Below are 18,888 nucleotides of genomic sequence, written 5' to 3'. Positions count from 1 at the left end.
CCAAAGTGAATAAGAATGAGAATATCATTTAACGGTGAAGAAAATTTGTCCAAAAAAAAATCTGGGTGTTTGTTTACCCTTTTTGTCTTACTAGCAGCAGGCCTGGATTCATTAGAGCGTATGAACCAAATCCTAGAGTGACTACTAAATGTCTAAAGAAGTTATAAGAGGACCGATTCTGTGATTCACCATGACCACATGACAGGCGTTGTGGTATTTGGAGGGAGCTGTGCAGCCATACAATGTTGCTGCCACTGTTGTTGTGGATTTTCGGTTCTGTCCAAGACCATAACAGTTTCAGCACCGCCAGTAGATCCCCCTGCCCGTCCTTGGACAAAGAATGAGTTATTCTCGTCCTCAACTTCCATGCTTGTGGCTTCACCTGCTTCAGCCTCCATTCGCTCTGATATAGTGTTAGTTGATGCCGGATCTTCTATTGCCTGGCCGGTCGGGATGTTAGATGGCGTCCATGGAACAACAGCAAGACATCTCTTACTTGTCTCTCTTTCTTCATTTTCAGCATCCTTTATTACCTCTGGATGCCCTGACCAGCCTGACCAGAACATTTGATCTACAAGCATTTTCACCCCGTAAGTTAATTGTTCTTCAAGCGCGTAAAGAAAAAAACTCTGAAATGGAAGGAATCAAGACATAACGAAGCAAGTTGGAAGTTCATAATTTGAAAGAAGATAAAGAAGAGTTTTGAAGGCTTACTGTCAAAACCTGGGATCAGTTCCGTGAGCACCTTGAACGATAAGCCAGAAGTAGTTGGAGATTGCAAGTAAGGTGCATTCACAGGCTTGTAAACAACAAGTGCTCTCTCCTCCTCATTCGAAGGGGGAGGCGGCATTTCCTCTAGCACCACAAAAGCTCTGGGCTGCTCCTCGGGCATAGGTTGCTCAAAAACTGGAGGAATCATGTGTTCTTCTTCTTCCATTATTGGAGGCAATTCCGCATCCTTGAAAGTATATCAAAACCATGGAAAAGTAAGTCATTTTCTCACAGCCGTTTATATTTAAAAACAGTTAAAAATATAATATATTCCAGAAAAGGAATATGAACAACAGATCAGGAAAAACTGTATTTAGAGATTAAAAAAGAACTCATGAATTGCAACCGGAGGTCTAGAAGTTCTTCAACATAAAAAAAATAAAAAAATTCAGTAATTCCGTTATTTATCATATAAAATATGCGATAGAAATAGAACTCACAATCAATCGTGTCATATTACGAAGTACAGATAAAGATGGATGAATTTTTTTTTCTAAAAAATAAAAAGAACTACTAAGCTTATAAGATTCAGTAAGATTCAACCTAATCTTTCAAAGGTTACAATTCATACAAGCTAAAATTTCCACCAAAATAAAACATAAAAACTTGATCGCACAACAGACAGCCGAGATCAGACAACCAAAAAAAAAAACAGTCTAGCAATCCAATCAGCAACAAAAAAATCCGGAGCAGTTTTCAGGAAAAAAATTTAATACCAGTCTTCGAATCTTCCGGGCAGGAGAAGACAAAGAAAAGTCGGAGAAATCATCATAAACTTCCTCAAGATCCTTCCGTTTCGACTTCACCGACAGGAAACTCGCCATTTTCGAGCCAAAAAAGGGGGGGAAACGCTACAGAAACTTGACCGAGATCAAATCCCTTGCACAGACAAACAAAAAACGATTAAAAAGAGAAATATAGAGATACTAGCGCTGCGATTTCCAAACCCTCCCAAGTCAGAGTGAAAGGTAGTTGAGGGGCGTCGTTGGATGATTTGCCTAGTAAAAGAGAGAAACTGCAAAGGCGAGGCTCTTTCTTTCACTTTCTGGACGTCTCCAGAATCAGCCACGGTCTAATATAGCTTTTAATAAAATAAAGTTAATAGAAAACATATATTTTCGCGTGCTCTTCTTTTTCGGCGCGTGTGAGAGTGGGACCCTCTCTAAAATTAAGAAAAAACTACAGAAGACCCAAAAAAAAAAAAAAGGCTCCGTTCCCCTTAGTTTCTGTGTGAGAGCTGCGATCTACAGAATCCATCTGTACAGAAAGATTACTCTCTGCTTCTGAAAATTTGAGCAATTTGGAAGAGTTCAACTGGGGCAACCCATCATAGCTTGAGACCAAGTCACAGGCCCAGCTTCTCTACATCCTTCGACTGCTCATTGACTACCACGATTCTCCCCGAACTGTCATTTCATCTCCATGATTTTAATCGTCAGTTGGGTTCTCTACAAACACTTTTCACTGCTACCGATTTCAGTCACCAACCTGTTGATCACAAACCACCAATTTGCCTCCCTTTTCACACAAGGCCTGCTCTCTAATCCCAGCAACCACCTTCCCGTAGCTGTACCTCAAAGGCATCTTCCCCAGAATTTTATGAAACTCTCTTATGCAATCTCCCCTCGTCTTCCAGTGTCCTCCCCTTTTACTCAATCCCACAATGCTCACCTTCCCGTTCGCATTTCCCAAATCCTCCTCCGGTTTGGTTTCTTCTTCTTCTTGCTGTGATTCTCCGGTTCCGCTACCTCTTCTTTCTCCTTCTTCTCCTTGTTCTTTTTCTTGTTCTTGGTTCCTTACATCTCCCCAATCCCTCAACCCCTTACCCTCCACAAGCACCGGCCCCGCTCCTGTCCTCTCTGCAGCAACGAAGTTCATCAGAATATCCTCGCAGTTCCTCTTCCTATCCACCACCTCCCTCATCTGTCTCATTTTCTCTCCACCGCCGCAGCTGTACCTGTACAGATACTCCACGCCCATGATAAAAAACTTGGTCAGCACGATAGAGTATTTGTCCGGATGGACCGTGTAGATCCAGCTCTTCGCAGCCAGGTCCAGGTCGTGAGATCTCGGGAAGAAACCCACCAGCCGATGGGGCTGGGTGTTGAACACTGAGAAGGCGAAGGAGAGCGAGTCCGAGGGTATCTCAATGTCGTCGTCAGCGATGGCGACAGCGCGGGTGAGGACGGATGGACGCGGGAGGAAGCGGGAGTTAAGGGAAGCGGAAGGGTTTCGGTGGACGGGGAAGGGATGGAGCGCTTGGGTTAAGGTTCGATTTGCGGTTAAGGGATTCGACCAGAGGATCTGCACGGAGGAGACAGCGGGGTGGGTGGAATAGGAGATAGCCAAGGATCGGAGCAAAGGAAGGCGGGCTTCTGAAAAACCAGAAAGGAGGACTGTGAGTTTGTTGGTGTGTAGCAGATGAAGAGGTGGTAGGAGCTCGGAGTTGCAGAAATCCACTCCAGCCGGAGAAGTCCTAGCCGACGAGCTGGAGAGAGAAACTAGGACGAAGAAATTGAAGATGGCAAGGAACAAAAAGGGATTTGGGCACAACGCCATTTTGGGGCTGAGGAAGGAGAACACGGCTTCCTTCATTAATGTCTGCTTTTTAACTTTCTTAAGCTCTGGTCTGGTGCTGTTCATTAATTAACCGGCTATGATGGATCACGTCACGTGATCAAGTGGGCCGGATAAACGAACATTTCGTACCTTCATCCTATTTTTGTTATTTCAAACAACAGCCAGACGCATTCTAAGAAGCCACAGCTATTTCTCTCTCAACATCGTCCACTCGCTTGAAGAGTCTAACCAGGCCTGCTCCTCTGAAACTTTAATGGCGATCTCTATGCCCAACAAACTCGATCTCTGTTCATTTCCTTTGGAATGCTGGGCGAAAAAGCGCTCGTTGCTTGTCGCTCGTTGTGCACCGCTCCAACAATCTATCGAAGAGGTACTTCCTCCGCTTTCATTCTGCTTTTTATTTCTCATGAAAATGTTGTAAAAATATATATTTCTATTTGTATCTTGTTATCATTAGACTAAAAACTTAGAATAACGGGATTATATTAATTTTATTTCTATTTAGTAATCTTTTGAAAATATGTCTTTCGAAATTTTCATTGAGAGAGAAAAGAAAACCTAGGTTTTCTGGTCTTTGCTCTCTTGTTCGTAGAAATTGAATATCTATTAATCGCTGCTAAGCAATCGGTTCACTTCTCTGATCGGTCAAAACTCAGGTACATTAAAAGTTCCACTAGAGAGCATGAAGGCAAATAGCATGGCTGTTGTTAGGTCTCCTCAGCTATAATTCTCAACCAGAAGCCCCTGTGACATTCTCAAGGCAATTGATGTTCTATACATGGGATAATAGATTATTCATTGTGCAGGTTGTTTGCTTTCTTGGTACTCTCTGATAAAAAAATTGTGGACGATCATATTATTGGAAAAATAGGTTCCTCAACAACTTCAGAGTTACATCTTGTCAAGATGTCAAGTATATTAGTTCTGTTTTTCGTTACAACTCTGCTGACTATGTTTTGTCATGGAGTGAAATGGGTTCAAGATCAAAGAGCAACTTTTTTTTTTTTGGCAAGGACATTCAGACTTCTGTGGGTAACAACAAGTCTTCATGTAGTAGGAACAGCTCCTCGTCGCACTTTGACATCATATCAGGCAGTTAGAGACACTTAAGTGGAATGTAGCAGCCAAAAGCCCATCAAAGTTACAATGTTAATGGGCAGATTTGATCCATTTGGTAGAGGAGAGCAGAGAGATGAATGTGTTTTCTATGCTTCAGTCCAACTAAATCTCTAGTTAATGTTTTTTTTTTTTTTTTTTTTTTTTGAGAGCAAAAATCTGTAGTTAAGTGGGTCAATCCAAACTTGACCAGTTCAATAAATGGGGCAGAGGACCAATCTGGATCCCATAGGGTCTAGATCAACCCAATTAAAATATAAAATAAAAATAAAAACATCAAAAAAATTGATGAAGGTTTGTAGACTAGAAAGGAAGAATAAGAATTAGATTTTGTTTCTCCTGGTGCTAGTAATCAAAAACATTTACGCTTTTGGTTGTTGGAGGTTGTTGCCCGGTTCTGTCCTCAGCATTTGCATTATCCTCCATTTTTTATTGGATGTAAATGGAGGATTGTCAGGGCTTTCTGAAACTGACTGGATAGTATGAATGGGTTTCTCCTCTAGCAGTTGGTTCCTGAACCTCCAATTCTTCTTACTTCGTCTTGTTTCTCTATCCTGCTCTTGCTTTTAGGTTGATCTTGTTTCTACTTTACTTTCAACCATTTCAAAATTTGATGCTCTACAAATAGCAATTATGCAAGTAATGGATGATAAAAATTTCAGCAGCCAATATCTGCTTCAGCTTACTTTCTGCACCATTTGCCTTGTTGCCACTGCATTCTGGATATATGGCATTCTTCTATGAACTTTAGGGTCCTAGAAGATGGCATACTGAACGAAAGGGAAATTTTTATGGATTTCTGTTCAGTAATTAATCGTTTTGACTGCCAGATGTTATCTGTTGATGGTCGAAGAAAATTATTATTTCAACTTACACAATCTGGTTTAGAAATTGGATTTTTATTGGCTGGGACTAATCATCGTAGCCTGTTGCCTTGTCTTTTGGAATGTGGATACAGATAATTCGACAATGGGAGCCACAGAGAAGAGGAGCTGGAATACCCACACATGTTGAACTTACCCGACTAATATCTTTTTTGGGTAAAAATAAGATGCCTGAGTTAGCTCATCAACTTTTCCTTGAGATTCAATCCAAAGAAGTAGAACCTAGCAGTGATACTTTGTCAGCTTTGATGGTCTGCTACGCCTGTAATGGTCTCTTCTCCCAATCTCGTGCCATTTGGGATGAAATTTTGAATAGCTCTTATGTGCCTGGGCTTGGGGTGATTCGGGATTTAATGGATGCTTATGGGAAGATGGATCGGTTTCATGAGATGTCCCAAGTCATGCATGAAGTCGCGAGCAGATACCCTGAACTGTGTTCTAAGGTTTACCCATTGGCCATCTTGTGCTTTGGAGAATGTGGGCAACTTGAATTCATGGAATATGCAATGAAAGAGATGATTTCAAGTGGTTTCAAAGTCGACTCCACCACTGGAAATGCATTCGTTAGGTACTATTCTCTTTATGGGACTTTTACTGAGGTGGAGGCCGCTTACTTTCGGTTGAAGAGGTCCCGAATCCTTATAGAGAAAGAGACAATTAGGGCTATGGCACTTGCCTACATAAAGGAAAGGAGGTTTTATAAGTTGGGCGAGTTTTTGAGAGATGTTGGTCTTAGCAGGAAGAACACTGGTAATCTCTTGTGGAATCTCCTTTTGCTCTCCTATGCTGCTAACTTCAAAATGAAGAGTTTGCAGAGAGAATTCTTAAATATGGTTGGAAGTGGATTTTCACCTGATCTTACTACATTCAACATACGGGCATTGGCATTTTCCAGGATGTCCATGTTCTGGGATCTTCACTTAAGCCTTGAGCACATGAGACATGAGAAGGTGTCCCCTGATCTCGTAACATATGGTTGTGTAGTTGATACTTACTTGGATAGAAGACTTGGAAGAAATCTATCCTTCGCTTTGGAGAGAATGGATCCAAATACTGTTCCAGTCATCTCCACTGATCCCATAGTCTTCGAAGTCTTTGGTAAGGGGGACTTTCATTCCACCTCAGAGGTTCTTTTGGAGTCCAATGTTAAGAAGGAATGGACTTACTCCAAGCTGATCAGGAAATATCTCAAGAAGCAGTTCAGGGCTAACCTGATCTTTTGGAACTACTGACTAATCCTGGTATCCCATTCTGGCTTAACACAATTTGTTCTCTGTGCAATTCTGGGATACAACTACAGTAGACTTGAACAAACTAGAAAAGGATTTAGAAAACAACAAATGTTGTTATTGATTGAAGTAGGAGTTTCAGAACAGAGATTTCGTGTAAGATTTGTCTCTCTTGTGTATTCTTATATGAGTTTCTGGTCTGGAGATTTTGTAAATAGACCCCTTTTTCTAGATGTTCGTTTTAAAATATTACTGGAAGATGATAACAGAATTTTATGGAATGTTGATGTTGCGTACTTGGGTTAGAAGAAGCGAAAGCGGCTGTCGTTTAGTTGAAGCATTATCACTACTACACGGTCATCGGGTTTTTAACGCCATCCCGCCGTCATCTGTATTCTGCAAATCGAATCAGTTTTTTAACCTTTGTTTTTTACCTTCCTCACTATCCTTATCGCTTTAGGGCTTCTCTGTTACCGACTCCAGAACCATCCCATCTCTCGAGCTGCCAGAGGGAGAAGGCAAATGGAAAAACCAGCAACACCGGTCGAGGTTCCTCCGATCCCGTCGGCGGACCCATCGCCTCCGACCAAACCAACGAAAGAAGGGCAGAATAGAAAAGCCCCCACCGCTGTAGAGGTCATCGCCCACTACGAGGCCCAAGGCGTGGACTCTAAGGAAGCTCCATTGAAAGCAATTGAAGATTTGCAGAAGGTGCTGATGAAGGTCTTGGGGTCTGGTGGGGGAAGAAAGGATAAGTTCATGGGCGACACGATGCGGAAACTGGACAACGTGAACACCCGACTGGCCATACTGGAGATGAAGATGGATTCCAAGCCCGGGTACGGCGAAAGCGTCGCCATTGGGGTCGCCTCTGGGTTGGCTGCGCGAGGGATTGGGAACGTGATGCCACAGGTTCTAGGGGCATTGGGACAGATGTGGGATTCGGTGAAGAGCTCGACAAGGTCGACATGAATCGCACTCTCTTGGGTACCAACTACCTTCATCCTCTTCCCTGTTACATGAAATATTCTTGTGCAGGTGAGGTCAGTTTGCTCGTTTTGAGGATTTTCCGAGTCTGTTCTTCTGTGTTTGTGTTGAGGAACTTTTTCAAATCTGTTGCTTGGCATCCCGGATAAATTTTATGAGAAGTAATATTTAAAATTTTTTTTTTTTTTAGGAAAACAGTCATTTGAATCTAATCTAAGCAGAGCGAGTCGTAGCTTCAAGGCCATGGATCACAAGTTCCTGGAATTCATGACACAGAATAAGAACTTTTAGAGCCAGCAAGATTCCGATTCGCCTCCAAAACATTAATTTTCTTCGCTGAGTACACTGGCCCCCATTATCCACAAAACAATTCGCCACAAAATCGTCGAATTTTTAACTCTTATGGGAAAAATAAGAAAACCAGCTTGAATCCGTAGCTGCAACCCTCAAATCGAACACCAAGGCTCTTCATTTACTCCACTACAGTTGTGATTCTTCTTCTTCGTCGTCCTCATTCCACTATATATGATAATATACTATTTTGTATTTTTATATAATTATTTTTATTACTATATAATTTATGTTTTACCAAACTATTTACTATTTTCGGTTTATTCGTGAATGGAACGAGGCACGTCCATCCTCCCCCGGTGGTAGTTGCCTAAAACTCCAATTTTCAAACCTCTCTCGGCTTACCGGTGCCGGCATCATGACCTGCTCCAGAAATTGGACACAGGGTCGGCCTCCTTCAGAGTTACTCCGACTTGCTGTGGCCGGTACTTCTTTCTGTATCGGAGACGTTGGCAGAGTCGAATCCCGGAACAGATTCGGTGCATAAGAGTACAAATTTACAAACAATTATAAAGAAAAACGACGAACGAAAGAGACAAACAGTAAGAAGATTGCCGCATCTAGCTCAGGGTATCTTCTCACTTCACTCCAGGTCTATCTCAAACGCATTCTTCCACACAAAAGATAAAAACCAATTTGCCAAAATGATGACACAGAAATATCAATTAGGGTTGCTTCATCTTCACCCATTAATCACCTTTGCTCTTATCAAGTCAAGAAGCCTTATCTAATGAGCTGAAATTCTGGGAGAGAGAGGTTTTTAAAGATCTCGGATTTGACCTGATTGATTCACTCTTAACGTCCATTATCAGAAATCTTAACAATAAAACTCAAAATTATCCCCGCATATCGGAGACGGATTTTTAATCTGAATATCCTTATTCTTCTATCCTTTCCGACGGGAATGTCCGATGAATGACATTCAGTTGATTCAAGTTGCAGTTGAATATTTCTATTCTCCGGCAATAAAATAATGCCATAATCACCCAATTTTAACAACACGACTTAGTTTACTTAAAAAGAAACCTTGAACTACTGAAAAAGTTGGGTTTAAAGAGCGGCAGAAACACCTAATAATTCGGGAAGAAACTGCCCCTGTTACAGATGGGAAGCATTTAAGCGAGATTCGGAGATCTTTAATGGCGCAAGGAAGCGAAATGGGTACTTACATACTGGAAAGAGGAGACATGGTTGAGCCAAGGGTTCGTAAAGCAAGTCATTATTGAAGAACACATGTTATGATTAATTGGCTAATTACAGCTATTGTACTCAGCTCTAATTAATGAATATTAAGACACGTAGTAGTGGTTCTGGACCTGGCATCTGTGATTCGTGAAAGAGAGGCGCCAGTTCGTTCTGGAATTTCAAAGCTCTGTAAATTTAATGGTGGTTTTGTTGAATGAATTGAGACGTCTGAGTTCCGAAAGATTATAGATTTACATCTTGTAAAAAGAAAAGAAAAAACAAAAGAATAACATCGACATGGAATGGAATAGAAAAAGAAAGCTTTTTGGATTAAGAACTAGTCGACTCGAAATTGTCATCATTGTCATAAACATCTCCCACCGCACAGAAACTCCTACATTCATAGATGCAAAAAACGAGAACGGTAGAAGTTGAACATCACATTGAAGCCTCCAAAATTAGGGCTTCATGGATGAAAAAGAGATTTTGTTTTTTTTTTTTTTTGTGTTTTCCCTATACAATCGAAATCCTAAACACCTAAAGAAAAAAAGGTTAAAAACTGTGAAAATTTCGGGAAAAAAATATCCCGAGAGCCGAATCATCAAACCCTAGTTTTCTGTAATAGAGGCGAGAAGGCATGAGCAGATTTGGAGCCTTCCTTGCAAGTGTCGAGACCAACCTCAGCGAAGAGCTCCAGAACATCGTCAAGATCCAACCTGCAGAACCTCTGCTCGTCCTTCTCCAAAATCCTCAGAACCCCTTTGAAAATGTCGACCTCGCAGGGCAAAACCAGCCCTCCCCTTGACTGGAACCCGAACTCCTCCTCCGCCATCTTTAACAAGGACGAGAACACCGGGAGATTCAAGTACCGAGTCGGGATCACAAACCTGCGACGCTCGGGACCGACGTAGACGGCGAGAAACCCCGGCGGGATTTTGCGAGGCGTGGCGACGGATTCTGAATCGGAGTCGTCAATTTGGGAGACGCCGGAGCGCCGGCGTAGGCTCAACGCCTTCCATCGCCTCATGAGCTGCTTGAGTTGAACAATCTGGCGGATCTTGTCAACCTTTTTGAAGGCGCTCGCCATTGAAGAAAAACTCGGAAGAATAAAAACGAAGGAGATTGAGAGTATAGCAGAGAGAAAACAGTCGAGGAGGTGCTTTTTTACTGCACTGCCTCTGCCGTTGTTTTCTCCCTTTTTTCTTCTGAGAAGCGAGTTGCGATTCCTGTAAAAGAGACGGGGCCGTATAAGAGGAAGGCGCCGAGAGACGAGGAGGGAAATTGAAGTGAAGTAAATGACTGTCTTGATATGACCAAAATACCCTCAAACCATTTCGTACTCGTACTTTGATTACTAACGATCCACGTGGCAATCACTTTGGCGCCTCTCCCAATTTCCAAATTCACCCTAGAAAGTCTTATTTGGTTGATTAACGAACAAGTTGCGGCCAAAGAGACCCCCCCCCCCCCCAAGGTTTTAGGGTTGGTACCACTAAAGGCACCCACGTGATCGTAACGGTAACGGTTGAGTGAGCGCCGGCGCAGGAATAGGAATCCACAAGACTTTGAAAGGGCAGAGACGGCCCGTGAGAGCGTGTAGGGTAGGTACCCTAGGGTAGGAGCGAGGTTGGAGATTCGGGATGATCGCGGCGGCCCTTTCCACGTTATCCCGACATGAGACCGTATAATACGGGTAGGTAAGCGTTTCCCGAGAGAGAAGGTAAAGAGTACCACGGTCAGCGTCCTCGGAGACCTCAATCTCGGGGCCGTTTTTTCGTTGCTTGGCACGTGAGACTGCGAGGAGAGAGAGATAGAGAGATCCGGCTCAGTCGGTCAGTTAGTCAGTCCTCACCGTATGGGGAACCGGGAAAAGGTTAGTTGAGTCCAGGTGTACGGTAGACCATCGGATTGGCTACGAGTCGGTTGGTTCGACGAGGTGTGTCCCTGTGTTCCCCTCGGTCTTAACTGACGCGACGCGGCTCCCCGTGACTGTGAACCGCATGCCTCGGTCGCTCGTTGTGTTTTTTATCCCGTACTGAGTCAGTGACTGCTGAGTCGCGTGAGACATGGCGAGTGGGTGGGCCTGTACGTGTAAAGAATGTTTCGAGGGTGGAAAGTCGCTCTCTTTTTGGTCCCCGCCTTCTTTCGGTCAATGGGAATTATTTATGGGCGGGTCTGAACAATAAAACCAATCGGAAGAACCGGGTTTTTTTTTTGAAAAAATTTATTCGTTGGCGGGAAAGGGATTGAATCGTTGAAAGGATAAGAGTCAAAAGATAGTATATGGTTTGTGATGGCTCCGAAAATTAAGTATCGAGTTCGGTGGTCGTCAGGATTTCAAAGCCAAAGAAAAACGGCCAAACGCAACGGTCCTTTTATTTGTCAAATCTCGTCAGAGGGAGAGGTTCCTGCTTCCTCGTCTCTCCCTTGTAGAGGAATTGTCTCGGAGCAGGACAAGGATTTTGATCTGTAAACTAGTAATCTCCTCTCCAGCCTCGTCCTTGTTTCGACTCCCCGAAGCTTGATTTATTTACAGATTTTACTTTCTTGATACGCAATTCATTTCTCTCGGAATATCTTTCACCTACAAAACAGATTTGCAGCATCGACCAATTTATACAGACAACCATTTGCTTTCCTTTTCCCAGTTAACAGAAATTGAATCTTTTCTTTCATGATCGAAGCAAAGAGAAATATCTGGTAATCACCAGTTCAAGCATTGATCACCAGATCTGACACTCTATTCAAAGCCATCTCTTACCAAACCCTCATGTATTCCGGCCGGAAGCCTTTGGCGAAACTTCTCCGTCGTGCACGGTCCGTCCCCGCAAACCCGTTTTTGCTTCCCTTCGCTGGGAAAAGGGCATCGTCGAATTCCGAGGACAATGCGCGTAGCGCGCTGCTGGAGCAGTCGAGGAGTTTTCCCGCAGAAGTTCCGAAAGGACATATGGCGGTTTACGTCGGTTCGGAGATGCGGAGGTTCGTGATCCCCACCAGCCACCTCTGCCTCCCCGCTTTCCAGAAGTTGATGAAGAGAGTGGAGGAGGAATTCGGTTTCGAACAGTCGGGGGCTCTTAGGATTCCTTGCGCAGAAGAGGATTTCGAGGAAATTCTTCGACTTTCAAAGAAGGATTCAAGGAAGAAGAAGCTTTAGCCGTTCTATAAAAACTAAACAGTACGCTTTCTGGTTTTCTCAAGTCTGCTCATTCAATAAAAAAGCTTTTCACCCGTTTTTTCCTGTGTGATATTCACAAATATATAACAGGGCAATGGTATTGTATAGAAAATGCAGCTTTTATTTGCAAGAAATAGTGAATACATGACAGTATGAAAAAAACAAAGAACAAACAATACGACCTCATCTCTACATACAAAAGGAAGAAAGGAATTCAATCGTGTTTAAAATTGAAAGACTGGGGACAATCTCGTTCGGCGTGGAAGAAGTTCAGCTCGATCGACTTCTTTCCCTACACCTCCTAAAGCAGAACTTCAAAACGGTTTCGAAATCAGCACATTGGGAGATCGGCGGGTGGAGGAGATAGCTTCTGGTTGGGCAGCTTCCCGTCCAGGACGACCCACGCCATCTTCAGACCCCAACTAAGATGAACTTCGAAGTGACAATGCATGAACCAGACTCCTGCATTCACGTAAATAAATAACGAACGTCAAAACCTTCATAAGCAAGAATTCAGATATCTGAGAAGCTGGTGAATTTCGGTAATTGAACTATAAACAAGGACCTGGATTGTCCGCCATGAAACGAATGGCTACCCAACCTCCGGACGGGACACCCACGGTGTTTCTCTCAACCGGGTCGACCAGATTGAACCTCGGCGGGTCTTTTTTCGGGTCGAAGTTGCCAAATCCTTGTCCCACAACGAAGAAGTTGAAGCCATGGAGGTGGAGAGGGTGGCTCTCCGCGCCCAGGATGCTCGTACCTTGCATCACCAGCTCCACGCTCGTGTTGAATGGAAGAACCACCACCTTCGTTCCATTGCTCACGAAGGTGTTGTTTGGAGGCGTTCCCGTGTAATTAAACGGCAAAGGAGGCACGATGGGGAAAACGGTAGTGAAGACACCATTCGTTCGGCCAGAAAAGTAGGCCTGGAGCAGCGCCGTCGTTGGCATAATGAAGGAGACGTTGTTCACTGAAGCGGCGAATTTGGTGCCATTGGGGCCTTGACATGTTTGGTTCTTTGGGCAGGGGTTGGCCCCCAAGCCCACAGTGAAGAAGAACCGCTGATCCACGCTCTGGGGAACTTTGGCGGGGAACTGAGAATTAGCCAGGCTACGCAGCTTACTGCTGAAGTTCGCGGCGAAGGCGGTGTCGTTGAGAGCAGGAAGCTGTGGTTTTAGGAGAGCTAAAGGGTTGCTCTTCGTGGAAGAAGATGAATTGGGTTTATGATATTCGAGAATACCGGCGGTAGTGGTGTTGTCAAAGGTACCAAGACCAGTGGCATAGGGCCTTGCCGCCATGAGAAAACTGGCATTTGGATAGAAGGGTTTGGTCTTCAGAAGGACATTCGTGGTTTGGCCGGGAGTAATGAGGAGGGTCTCGGTGTCGAAAGGCTTGACGTAGAGTGCATCAGCATCCACCACTGTAAGGGTGTGGTTGGCAATTCTGAAGAAGAGATCGTCGTTGAGTGCAGCATTGATCAGTCGAAGAAGATAAGCTTTCCCAGGCTGCACCCTCAGCTTATACGTATCTGCATTATCAGCAAAACCAAAACAAAAAAGAATTGCTTCCTGGAACTTTGAATCAATGAGCGATGCATTTAACAGTCAATAAACAGTTCCCGGTTCCCACCTTTGGACGAGCAATTGTACAGGAGCCCGGGGAGTCCATTAATGGTGTAAGCTTCCGAGACATTGGGTCCCGCTCCAGTCTGAAGAGCTTGATTGATTATAGCTTCTGTGTCAGCATTGAACCACTCTCCTGCAAGGCAGCCAATTCATCACATACAAAATCCACTATAATTTATCACCTTTCTTTGCTTACCCAAGAAAGTTGGAGATCAGGCTGAGATTGGTTACCAAAAACAAGGGTAACCTCCTTGAAAGGTTTGGGAAATGGGTAAGGGACGTGACGCTTGGGAAGAATGATGATTGGCCCATACAGTGTCGATCTTAACCAGGAGATGTGTGCATGCCAGAAGAGCGTGCCTCTCTGGCCTACAATGGTGAAATTGTAAACATAGCTTTGGCCAGTCTGTATTGGGCACTGGGTAATGTAGGCTGGACCATCCGCCCAGGCGTTCCGAAGCTGCCGAATCCCGTGCCTGGTTTTTCATCAAATCAGCTCAGGAACATCAAAACGTAAACACCGGTGCCTACAGAACAGAGAAGCATCGGTATTATCATTACCAATGCAGGGAGACGTTGTTGGGGACATGGTTAGTGACCTTGATGAGCACTCGATCACCTTCTCTGGCGACAATTTTGGGGCCAGGGAACTGGCCATTAACTGTCACGATGCTCTTCGTGTGGCACAGCCGAGTCACATTTCGCATCTCAATCTGCAACCCAGAGAAACAAAATATAAAGCTTTATGACGAAGACGAAGACGAAGATTAGATATCGAGATACATACATTAAAGTAGTAGTGTCTGGTGCGCTCCCCATGACAGAGCACGGCGACGATTGAAAGGGTAGTCAGTACAAACAGTAAATGAAGCAGAAAGCTATCCATTTCTGCTAATGGGAGGGTTGAACACTGATGTGTGCCGAATGTGGTGGTTCCAGCTTGACTGCCATAAAAGCCTGCACGGTCGTTTATATAGAGGCACCCGAGCAACCTTTGGTATCGTCAAGGAGGAAAGACCTTCATGGGTCCAGTTTCTCCAATGGCGGATGGTCTTTCGGTTCAATCAACTCTTGTTATTATTGCCTGCGGGTGATGCTGAATCTTTTCTTGGTTATTAAGACAACGTAGCCATGTCAAAGTCACTGTTTAACCAAATACCCATAAAATTGGTTTTACACTCAACCGGAGTTGCAGAGATGAGGAACTGTCAACTAATTTTGACACCCACTTTGCCAAAGAAAACATATTTAACTCCAATGTAGACCACAAGCAGGCCTGTAACTTCATTATTTTCTCCTCCGTGTTGCTTTTTATCATCAGATCATGAGATTATAGAGCATTGTTTGAGCTAATTGAGTATGTAAACAGAGGACTCTCCCTGTCAAAACCAAAGCTCATTTTTGTCGCGTCTTTGTAGCTTACAGTAGTGAGGTTGTTGGAGTACTCCTCCCTAAGGGACTTCCTACTCCCTGGCCCCTTCTTTGTATTCTTAATAAAGACCTTTAGTGACTACTCTTGAGAAGATCATTTGAGAGATCTGTTGCAACCAAGAGCAGCAAGCGACAAGGCTTCCCTTCAGCTTACAGTTGCTTTGGGAAGCACCAAGGTAACAGAAACGCGAGTCTGAACCCTCTCAGAGGCCACCCATCAAACGGTGAACTGCATTACCAAATACCAACTTGACTCATCTTTAAGTTATTCTCTGATACAAAGTCCAGTGGGCGGCTCCCCCATGGGCCATCCGCCATTGAAGCCGAGGGCGTCAGGCAGTCCCATAAATGTCAAACTGATATGTTCTGCGAAATCTGGGAAGCGGAGACGGAGCTTTCTTCATCAAAGTTCCTCGGATACCATTAACATGGAACTCTGTAGGAGAGTTTTCGAGCGGTACTTAAAAAGAGAAAATAAAAGATTTGTGTTGAACTAAATCTAGTTTCTTCTCGCTTCGTTTTCCAATGCCTGTACTGTCGTACATTTCTGTCCTGAATCATGAAAGATTACATGTGAGCACAGAGCTGTAAAGCTTCTGTTCAGACGAGTTCGAGCTTTAAAAAATTGGATTATTGCTTGTTTAATGGCTGGCATTAACTGGTTTTGGCTCTTTACTCACTTGATAGTGTAGCAACCGTACATGGTACGACTTGGACCAAGCTCTACGGTTATTAATTTATATATTAATCATCCACAGCTCATATAACTATAGCTTTAACCCGCGATTAAATCATTTTAAACGATCAATTCTTGCATTACAGTCGCATTAGAAGGGGGGAGAAAACAAAAAAAAAAAGGAAAAAAAAAAAAAAAAAATCAAAGTCATCTACACATGGGCTTGGGAGGAAGATGAGACTGGCAAATCTCAGCTTCAGAAGAACGGCATCCAATGGACTCCATATCTCCACCGAAACTCACTTCATGCACGGAGAACACCCTCTTCTCCTCCACCACCTTTAAGGTCCTCTCGAACACTGATACTTCGCATGGGATTCTCAGTACTCCTTCCTGCTGGAACCCGAACTCCTCCTCTGCTTCTCTCAAGAGAATCCCGAACGCTCTGTGGCTCAAATACTCAGTGGGGATTATAAATCTCTTCAGCTCTCTTCCGACGCACACGGCCAGGAACCCCTTCGGGACGACGTCCCCGGAGATGGCGGCAGCGGAGGTGTCGGTGAACGAGAGAGTTCTTTTCAGGAACTTGATACTCTTGTTCCCGCTCTTAGTGCCGCCTCCGTCGCTGGTGGTGGAGGTGTTCTTCGGTGCATTTGCAAGCTTCCTCCACTTCTTGAGGATCTGCTGAAGTCTAACAATCTCACTGATCTTGTTGGATTTCTTGGAATTCATTACTTCCCCTCGAGTTGTTTCAGAAAGCAAGAGATATCAAAGGATTTGAGCTTTTCGGTGAGGATCTCTGAGAACTGGGATTGAGATTTATAGAAGTTGGGAATCATCAGTTGTTGCAGTTTGATTATTGAACGTATTATTTTTTTTATTACAAACATTAAAATATTACTCTTTATTTTAATTGCATGTCCTGATACAACTGCCTCAATAATCAAAACCCTTGAACAGTTTTTATTATCAAGAAAAGAGTAATGATCGATTTTTAAGGAGCTGGCTTACCTTGGTTTTTGTAATTACAGTTGCTTTTATTAACCTCCTTTTACTCTTAAGGATGCTAATCTTATAGCTCTTTCAGATTTCTGCTAAATTTAACTGTTGATTAACATTTCATAAGTTTGATAATGATCAGAAAACCGAAAAAATTTCACAAAGAATGCCAAATGAAGATATAAAGGCATGTCCTAAATCCATCTCCTTCCTTTTCATTCCATGCCCATTTCAATGAAAACAAGGACTTGCAGTTGGTCAATGGTCAAAGCAGAAAAAAAATCTTTCTTCAAGTTGACCTCACCATTTATAAATCAGGTTAAGTGTGGTTACTGTAACAGCATTAATTATCTCAAGTTGTGCTATGATTGCATTGAGCATGTGAGATGAAGTGATTCTTCTTTGAGCAATGCAAGTATTATCTAACATAAATTTTTTGTTTCTCTCAGTTCACATGATACTCAATCTTTTGTATTTCAAATATTTCACTCTCTCCTCCTCATATGCAGAAGAAGCAAACAGTTGTTCTTATTAGCACTGTTACCTGATTAAACACCATGGATACTGTTCATTTCTAGATTGGTTGGTTCCCTAATCTGGTTCAAGAGTGCATATTTCCAAGTTTTTTTAATTGAGGTAACTTGTGATTCATTTGACAAACACATGTCATGATGCTGCAGTGCCATGTGGGGATTTGTGGGTTAGTACCATTTAGGCAACAACAAAATCACAAAGCTTGAATTTGGGATCTTCTAAGAAGAAGAAAGTGTAAACCTGGTAATGCAATGCAGATCCTACTAGTGGCACTGTGCAGACAACTATGTAAACCAGAAATCCTTCCAAGCTGCAAAGCATGTCTTATTGAACCTGTCGGCTGGAAAACTTCCCTACAATGCATATAAAAAGAAGAGTTTCTTTAATAATAGATATCAGAGCAATAGGAGTTCATCATCTGAAGCTTCAGAAAAAGTTTTGAAGTGCATTCTCTAACTTCATTGAAAAGAAAATTGTACTAGTGAAAATCCTACCGAGATTTGCAAATGTAAATCCACGACCCTAAATGAGAGAAGAATTATAATCCAGTTTGTGTTTGAACTATGCTAGAAGGTGATACCACCTCTGAAAACAAACAGATTGAAACCCTGCTGATCACAAATGAAGTGGCAAATCGGTCGTATCATAAGAGTCAGAGTTAAATGCAATAGCAGTAAATGCATCTGATACCTTCACAAAGCAAAGAAGATTGCAGTCACTTCACTCACTTAAAGAGAGAACTTTAATTTTATGAAGTTTCTTGGGTTTTTGCATGCGTGCATGAATCTTCTCTGGGTAACTTCTTTTCTGGTTGGGATTGAAGAGGATGCTCAGTGTTTTTCGTATCTCTCAAAGAAGAACTGCACAACAACAGAGATTTTTGAATGATGAAAGGAAGTAAGAACAAGTGAAGTGAATCGGGTCGGCTATTCGGAGATGTGTAGCAATAATGGAGTGATGGTCTGACCATTCCTTTAACGCTCAAGACAAAGAAGAGGCTTTCTGCAAGTGGGTCCTGCCAAATCAATCATCAGATTTCTCTATCTACGAAGGTGGATGGGGGGCTGACCAACTGGGCGGGATTCCTTGGTTTCCCTGCTTTGTTTATGTTTTCTTGGGTATGCGGCCGTTTAAATGTGGTGAAAGAAACAAAAGAACAAACAGGTTATGGGTTGGTACAAATTGTGATTGGTGGGTGATTGGGCGAGAGCAGGGACTGCAAATTCAGAAAGACGATAATGCAATGATTGGATCAGCACATTTTGATCATCCGTTGAGGATGATAATCAACAAATAAGATGAAAAGGATTGAAAATTCTGTTGCTTTGTGGGAAGCATGAAG

General features: G+C 43.1%; 8 protein-coding genes across 9 annotated transcripts; 3 read left to right on the top strand and 5 right to left on the bottom strand.

Moving 5' to 3' along the window:
• Positions 1-6: 6 nt before the first annotated feature.
• LOC137942065 (uncharacterized) lies at positions 7-2,237 on the bottom strand. Of its 2 annotated transcripts, none has more exons than XM_068787739.1 (3): positions 1,488-2,237; positions 724-958; positions 7-571 (listed from the first exon to the last, which is right to left on the bottom strand). In XM_068787739.1, the coding sequence occupies exons 1-3, from the start codon at positions 1,593-1,595 to the stop codon at positions 186-188; spliced, it is 729 nt and encodes a 242-aa protein (XP_068643840.1). In that variant the 5' UTR covers positions 1,596-2,237; the 3' UTR covers positions 7-185. The 2 variants fall into 2 exon arrangements, with proteins under 2 accessions (XP_068643840.1, XP_068643839.1); XM_068787738.1 differs by having other exon boundaries at positions 715-958; positions 1,488-2,234.
• On the bottom strand, positions 1,824-3,371 carry LOC137942064 (glycosyltransferase family protein 64 C3). The gene has a single exon (XM_068787737.1). The coding sequence runs from the start codon at positions 3,364-3,366 to the stop codon at positions 2,248-2,250; it is 1,119 nt and encodes a 372-aa protein (XP_068643838.1). The 5' UTR covers positions 3,367-3,371; the 3' UTR covers positions 1,824-2,247.
• On the top strand, positions 3,304-7,811 carry LOC137942062 (pentatricopeptide repeat-containing protein At3g42630-like). The gene is made up of 2 exons (XM_068787736.1): positions 3,304-3,721; positions 5,426-7,811. The coding sequence occupies exons 1-2, from the start codon at positions 3,605-3,607 to the stop codon at positions 6,581-6,583; spliced, it is 1,275 nt and encodes a 424-aa protein (XP_068643837.1). The 5' UTR covers positions 3,304-3,604; the 3' UTR covers positions 6,584-7,811.
• Positions 7,103-7,552, top strand: LOC137940942 (uncharacterized). Its single transcript, XM_068786062.1, has one exon. It carries the CDS (start codon positions 7,103-7,105, stop codon positions 7,550-7,552), a length of 450 nt encoding a protein of 149 aa, XP_068642163.1.
• A 1,628-nt stretch (positions 7,812-9,439) lies between the features above and the next one.
• LOC137942107 (auxin-induced protein 6B-like) lies at positions 9,440-10,319 on the bottom strand. Its single transcript, XM_068787790.1, has one exon. It carries the CDS (start codon positions 10,188-10,190, stop codon positions 9,705-9,707), a length of 486 nt encoding a protein of 161 aa, XP_068643891.1. The 5' UTR covers positions 10,191-10,319; the 3' UTR covers positions 9,440-9,704.
• A 1,554-nt stretch (positions 10,320-11,873) lies between these two features.
• LOC137940941 (auxin-induced protein 6B-like) lies at positions 11,874-12,257 on the top strand. Its single transcript, XM_068786061.1, has one exon. The coding sequence runs from the start codon at positions 11,874-11,876 to the stop codon at positions 12,255-12,257; it is 384 nt and encodes a 127-aa protein (XP_068642162.1).
• A 220-nt stretch (positions 12,258-12,477) lies between these two features.
• Positions 12,478-14,711, bottom strand: LOC137940424 (laccase-17-like). The gene is made up of 6 exons (XM_068785482.1): positions 14,694-14,711; positions 14,468-14,619; positions 14,138-14,382; positions 13,911-14,039; positions 12,844-13,809; positions 12,478-12,740 (listed from the first exon to the last, which is right to left on the bottom strand). The coding sequence occupies exons 2-6, from the start codon at positions 14,611-14,613 to the stop codon at positions 12,610-12,612; spliced, it is 1,617 nt and encodes a 538-aa protein (XP_068641583.1). The 5' UTR covers positions 14,614-14,619; positions 14,694-14,711; the 3' UTR covers positions 12,478-12,609.
• A 1,471-nt stretch (positions 14,712-16,182) lies between these two features.
• Positions 16,183-16,781, bottom strand: LOC137942138 (protein SMALL AUXIN UP-REGULATED RNA 12-like). Its single transcript, XM_068787831.1, has one exon. It carries the CDS (start codon positions 16,743-16,745, stop codon positions 16,221-16,223), a length of 525 nt encoding a protein of 174 aa, XP_068643932.1. The 5' UTR covers positions 16,746-16,781; the 3' UTR covers positions 16,183-16,220.
• Between the last annotated feature and the right edge of the window lie 2,107 nt (positions 16,782-18,888).

This window comes from Aristolochia californica, unplaced genomic scaffold (genome assembly GCF_029961685.1).
Source record: "Aristolochia californica isolate CCGP_79_NKW_82.1479 unplaced genomic scaffold, dmAriCali1.0.hap1 SCAF_9, whole genome shotgun sequence".
NCBI classification, from domain to species: domain Eukaryota; kingdom Viridiplantae; phylum Streptophyta; class Magnoliopsida; order Piperales; family Aristolochiaceae; genus Aristolochia; species Aristolochia californica.
This window is presented reverse-complemented; position numbering and strand designations above follow the sequence as displayed.

Excerpts from the sequence above, each read along its gene's own strand:
- LOC137942065 (XM_068787738.1), bottom strand. The coding sequence starts at position 1,595 with ATGGCGAGTTTCCTGTCGGTGAAGTCGAAACGGAAGGATCTTGAGGAA. Across the intron at positions 959-1,487 it reads CCCGGAAGATTCGAAGACTG|GATGCGGAATTGCCTCCAAT; the intron begins GTATTAAATTTT and ends TATACTTTCAAG. Across the intron at positions 572-714 it reads ACTGATCCCAGGTTTTGACA|ATCAAATGTTCTGGTCAGGC; the intron begins GTAAGCCTTCAA and ends AAATGCTTGTAG.
- LOC137942062 (XM_068787736.1), top strand. The coding sequence starts at position 3,605 with ATGGCGATCTCTATGCCCAACAAACTCGATCTCTGTTCATTTCCTTTG. Across the intron at positions 3,722-5,425 it reads TCCAACAATCTATCGAAGAG|ATAATTCGACAATGGGAGCC; the intron begins GTACTTCCTCCG and ends ATGTGGATACAG.
- LOC137942138 (XM_068787831.1), bottom strand. The coding sequence starts at position 16,745 with ATGAATTCCAAGAAATCCAACAAGATCAGTGAGATTGTTAGACTTCAG.
- LOC137940941 (XM_068786061.1), top strand. The coding sequence starts at position 11,874 with ATGTATTCCGGCCGGAAGCCTTTGGCGAAACTTCTCCGTCGTGCACGG.
- LOC137942064 (XM_068787737.1), bottom strand. The coding sequence starts at position 3,366 with ATGAAGGAAGCCGTGTTCTCCTTCCTCAGCCCCAAAATGGCGTTGTGC.
- LOC137940942 (XM_068786062.1), top strand. The coding sequence starts at position 7,103 with ATGGAAAAACCAGCAACACCGGTCGAGGTTCCTCCGATCCCGTCGGCG.
- LOC137940424 (XM_068785482.1), bottom strand. The coding sequence starts at position 14,613 with ATGCGAAATGTGACTCGGCTGTGCCACACGAAGAGCATCGTGACAGTT. Across the intron at positions 14,040-14,137 it reads GGAGGTTACCCTTGTTTTTG|GAGAGTGGTTCAATGCTGAC; the intron begins GTAACCAATCTC and ends GCTGCCTTGCAG. Across the intron at positions 12,741-12,843 it reads TTTCATGGCGGACAATCCAG|GAGTCTGGTTCATGCATTGT; the intron begins GTCCTTGTTTAT and ends ACGTGAATGCAG.
- LOC137942107 (XM_068787790.1), bottom strand. The coding sequence starts at position 10,190 with ATGGCGAGCGCCTTCAAAAAGGTTGACAAGATCCGCCAGATTGTTCAA.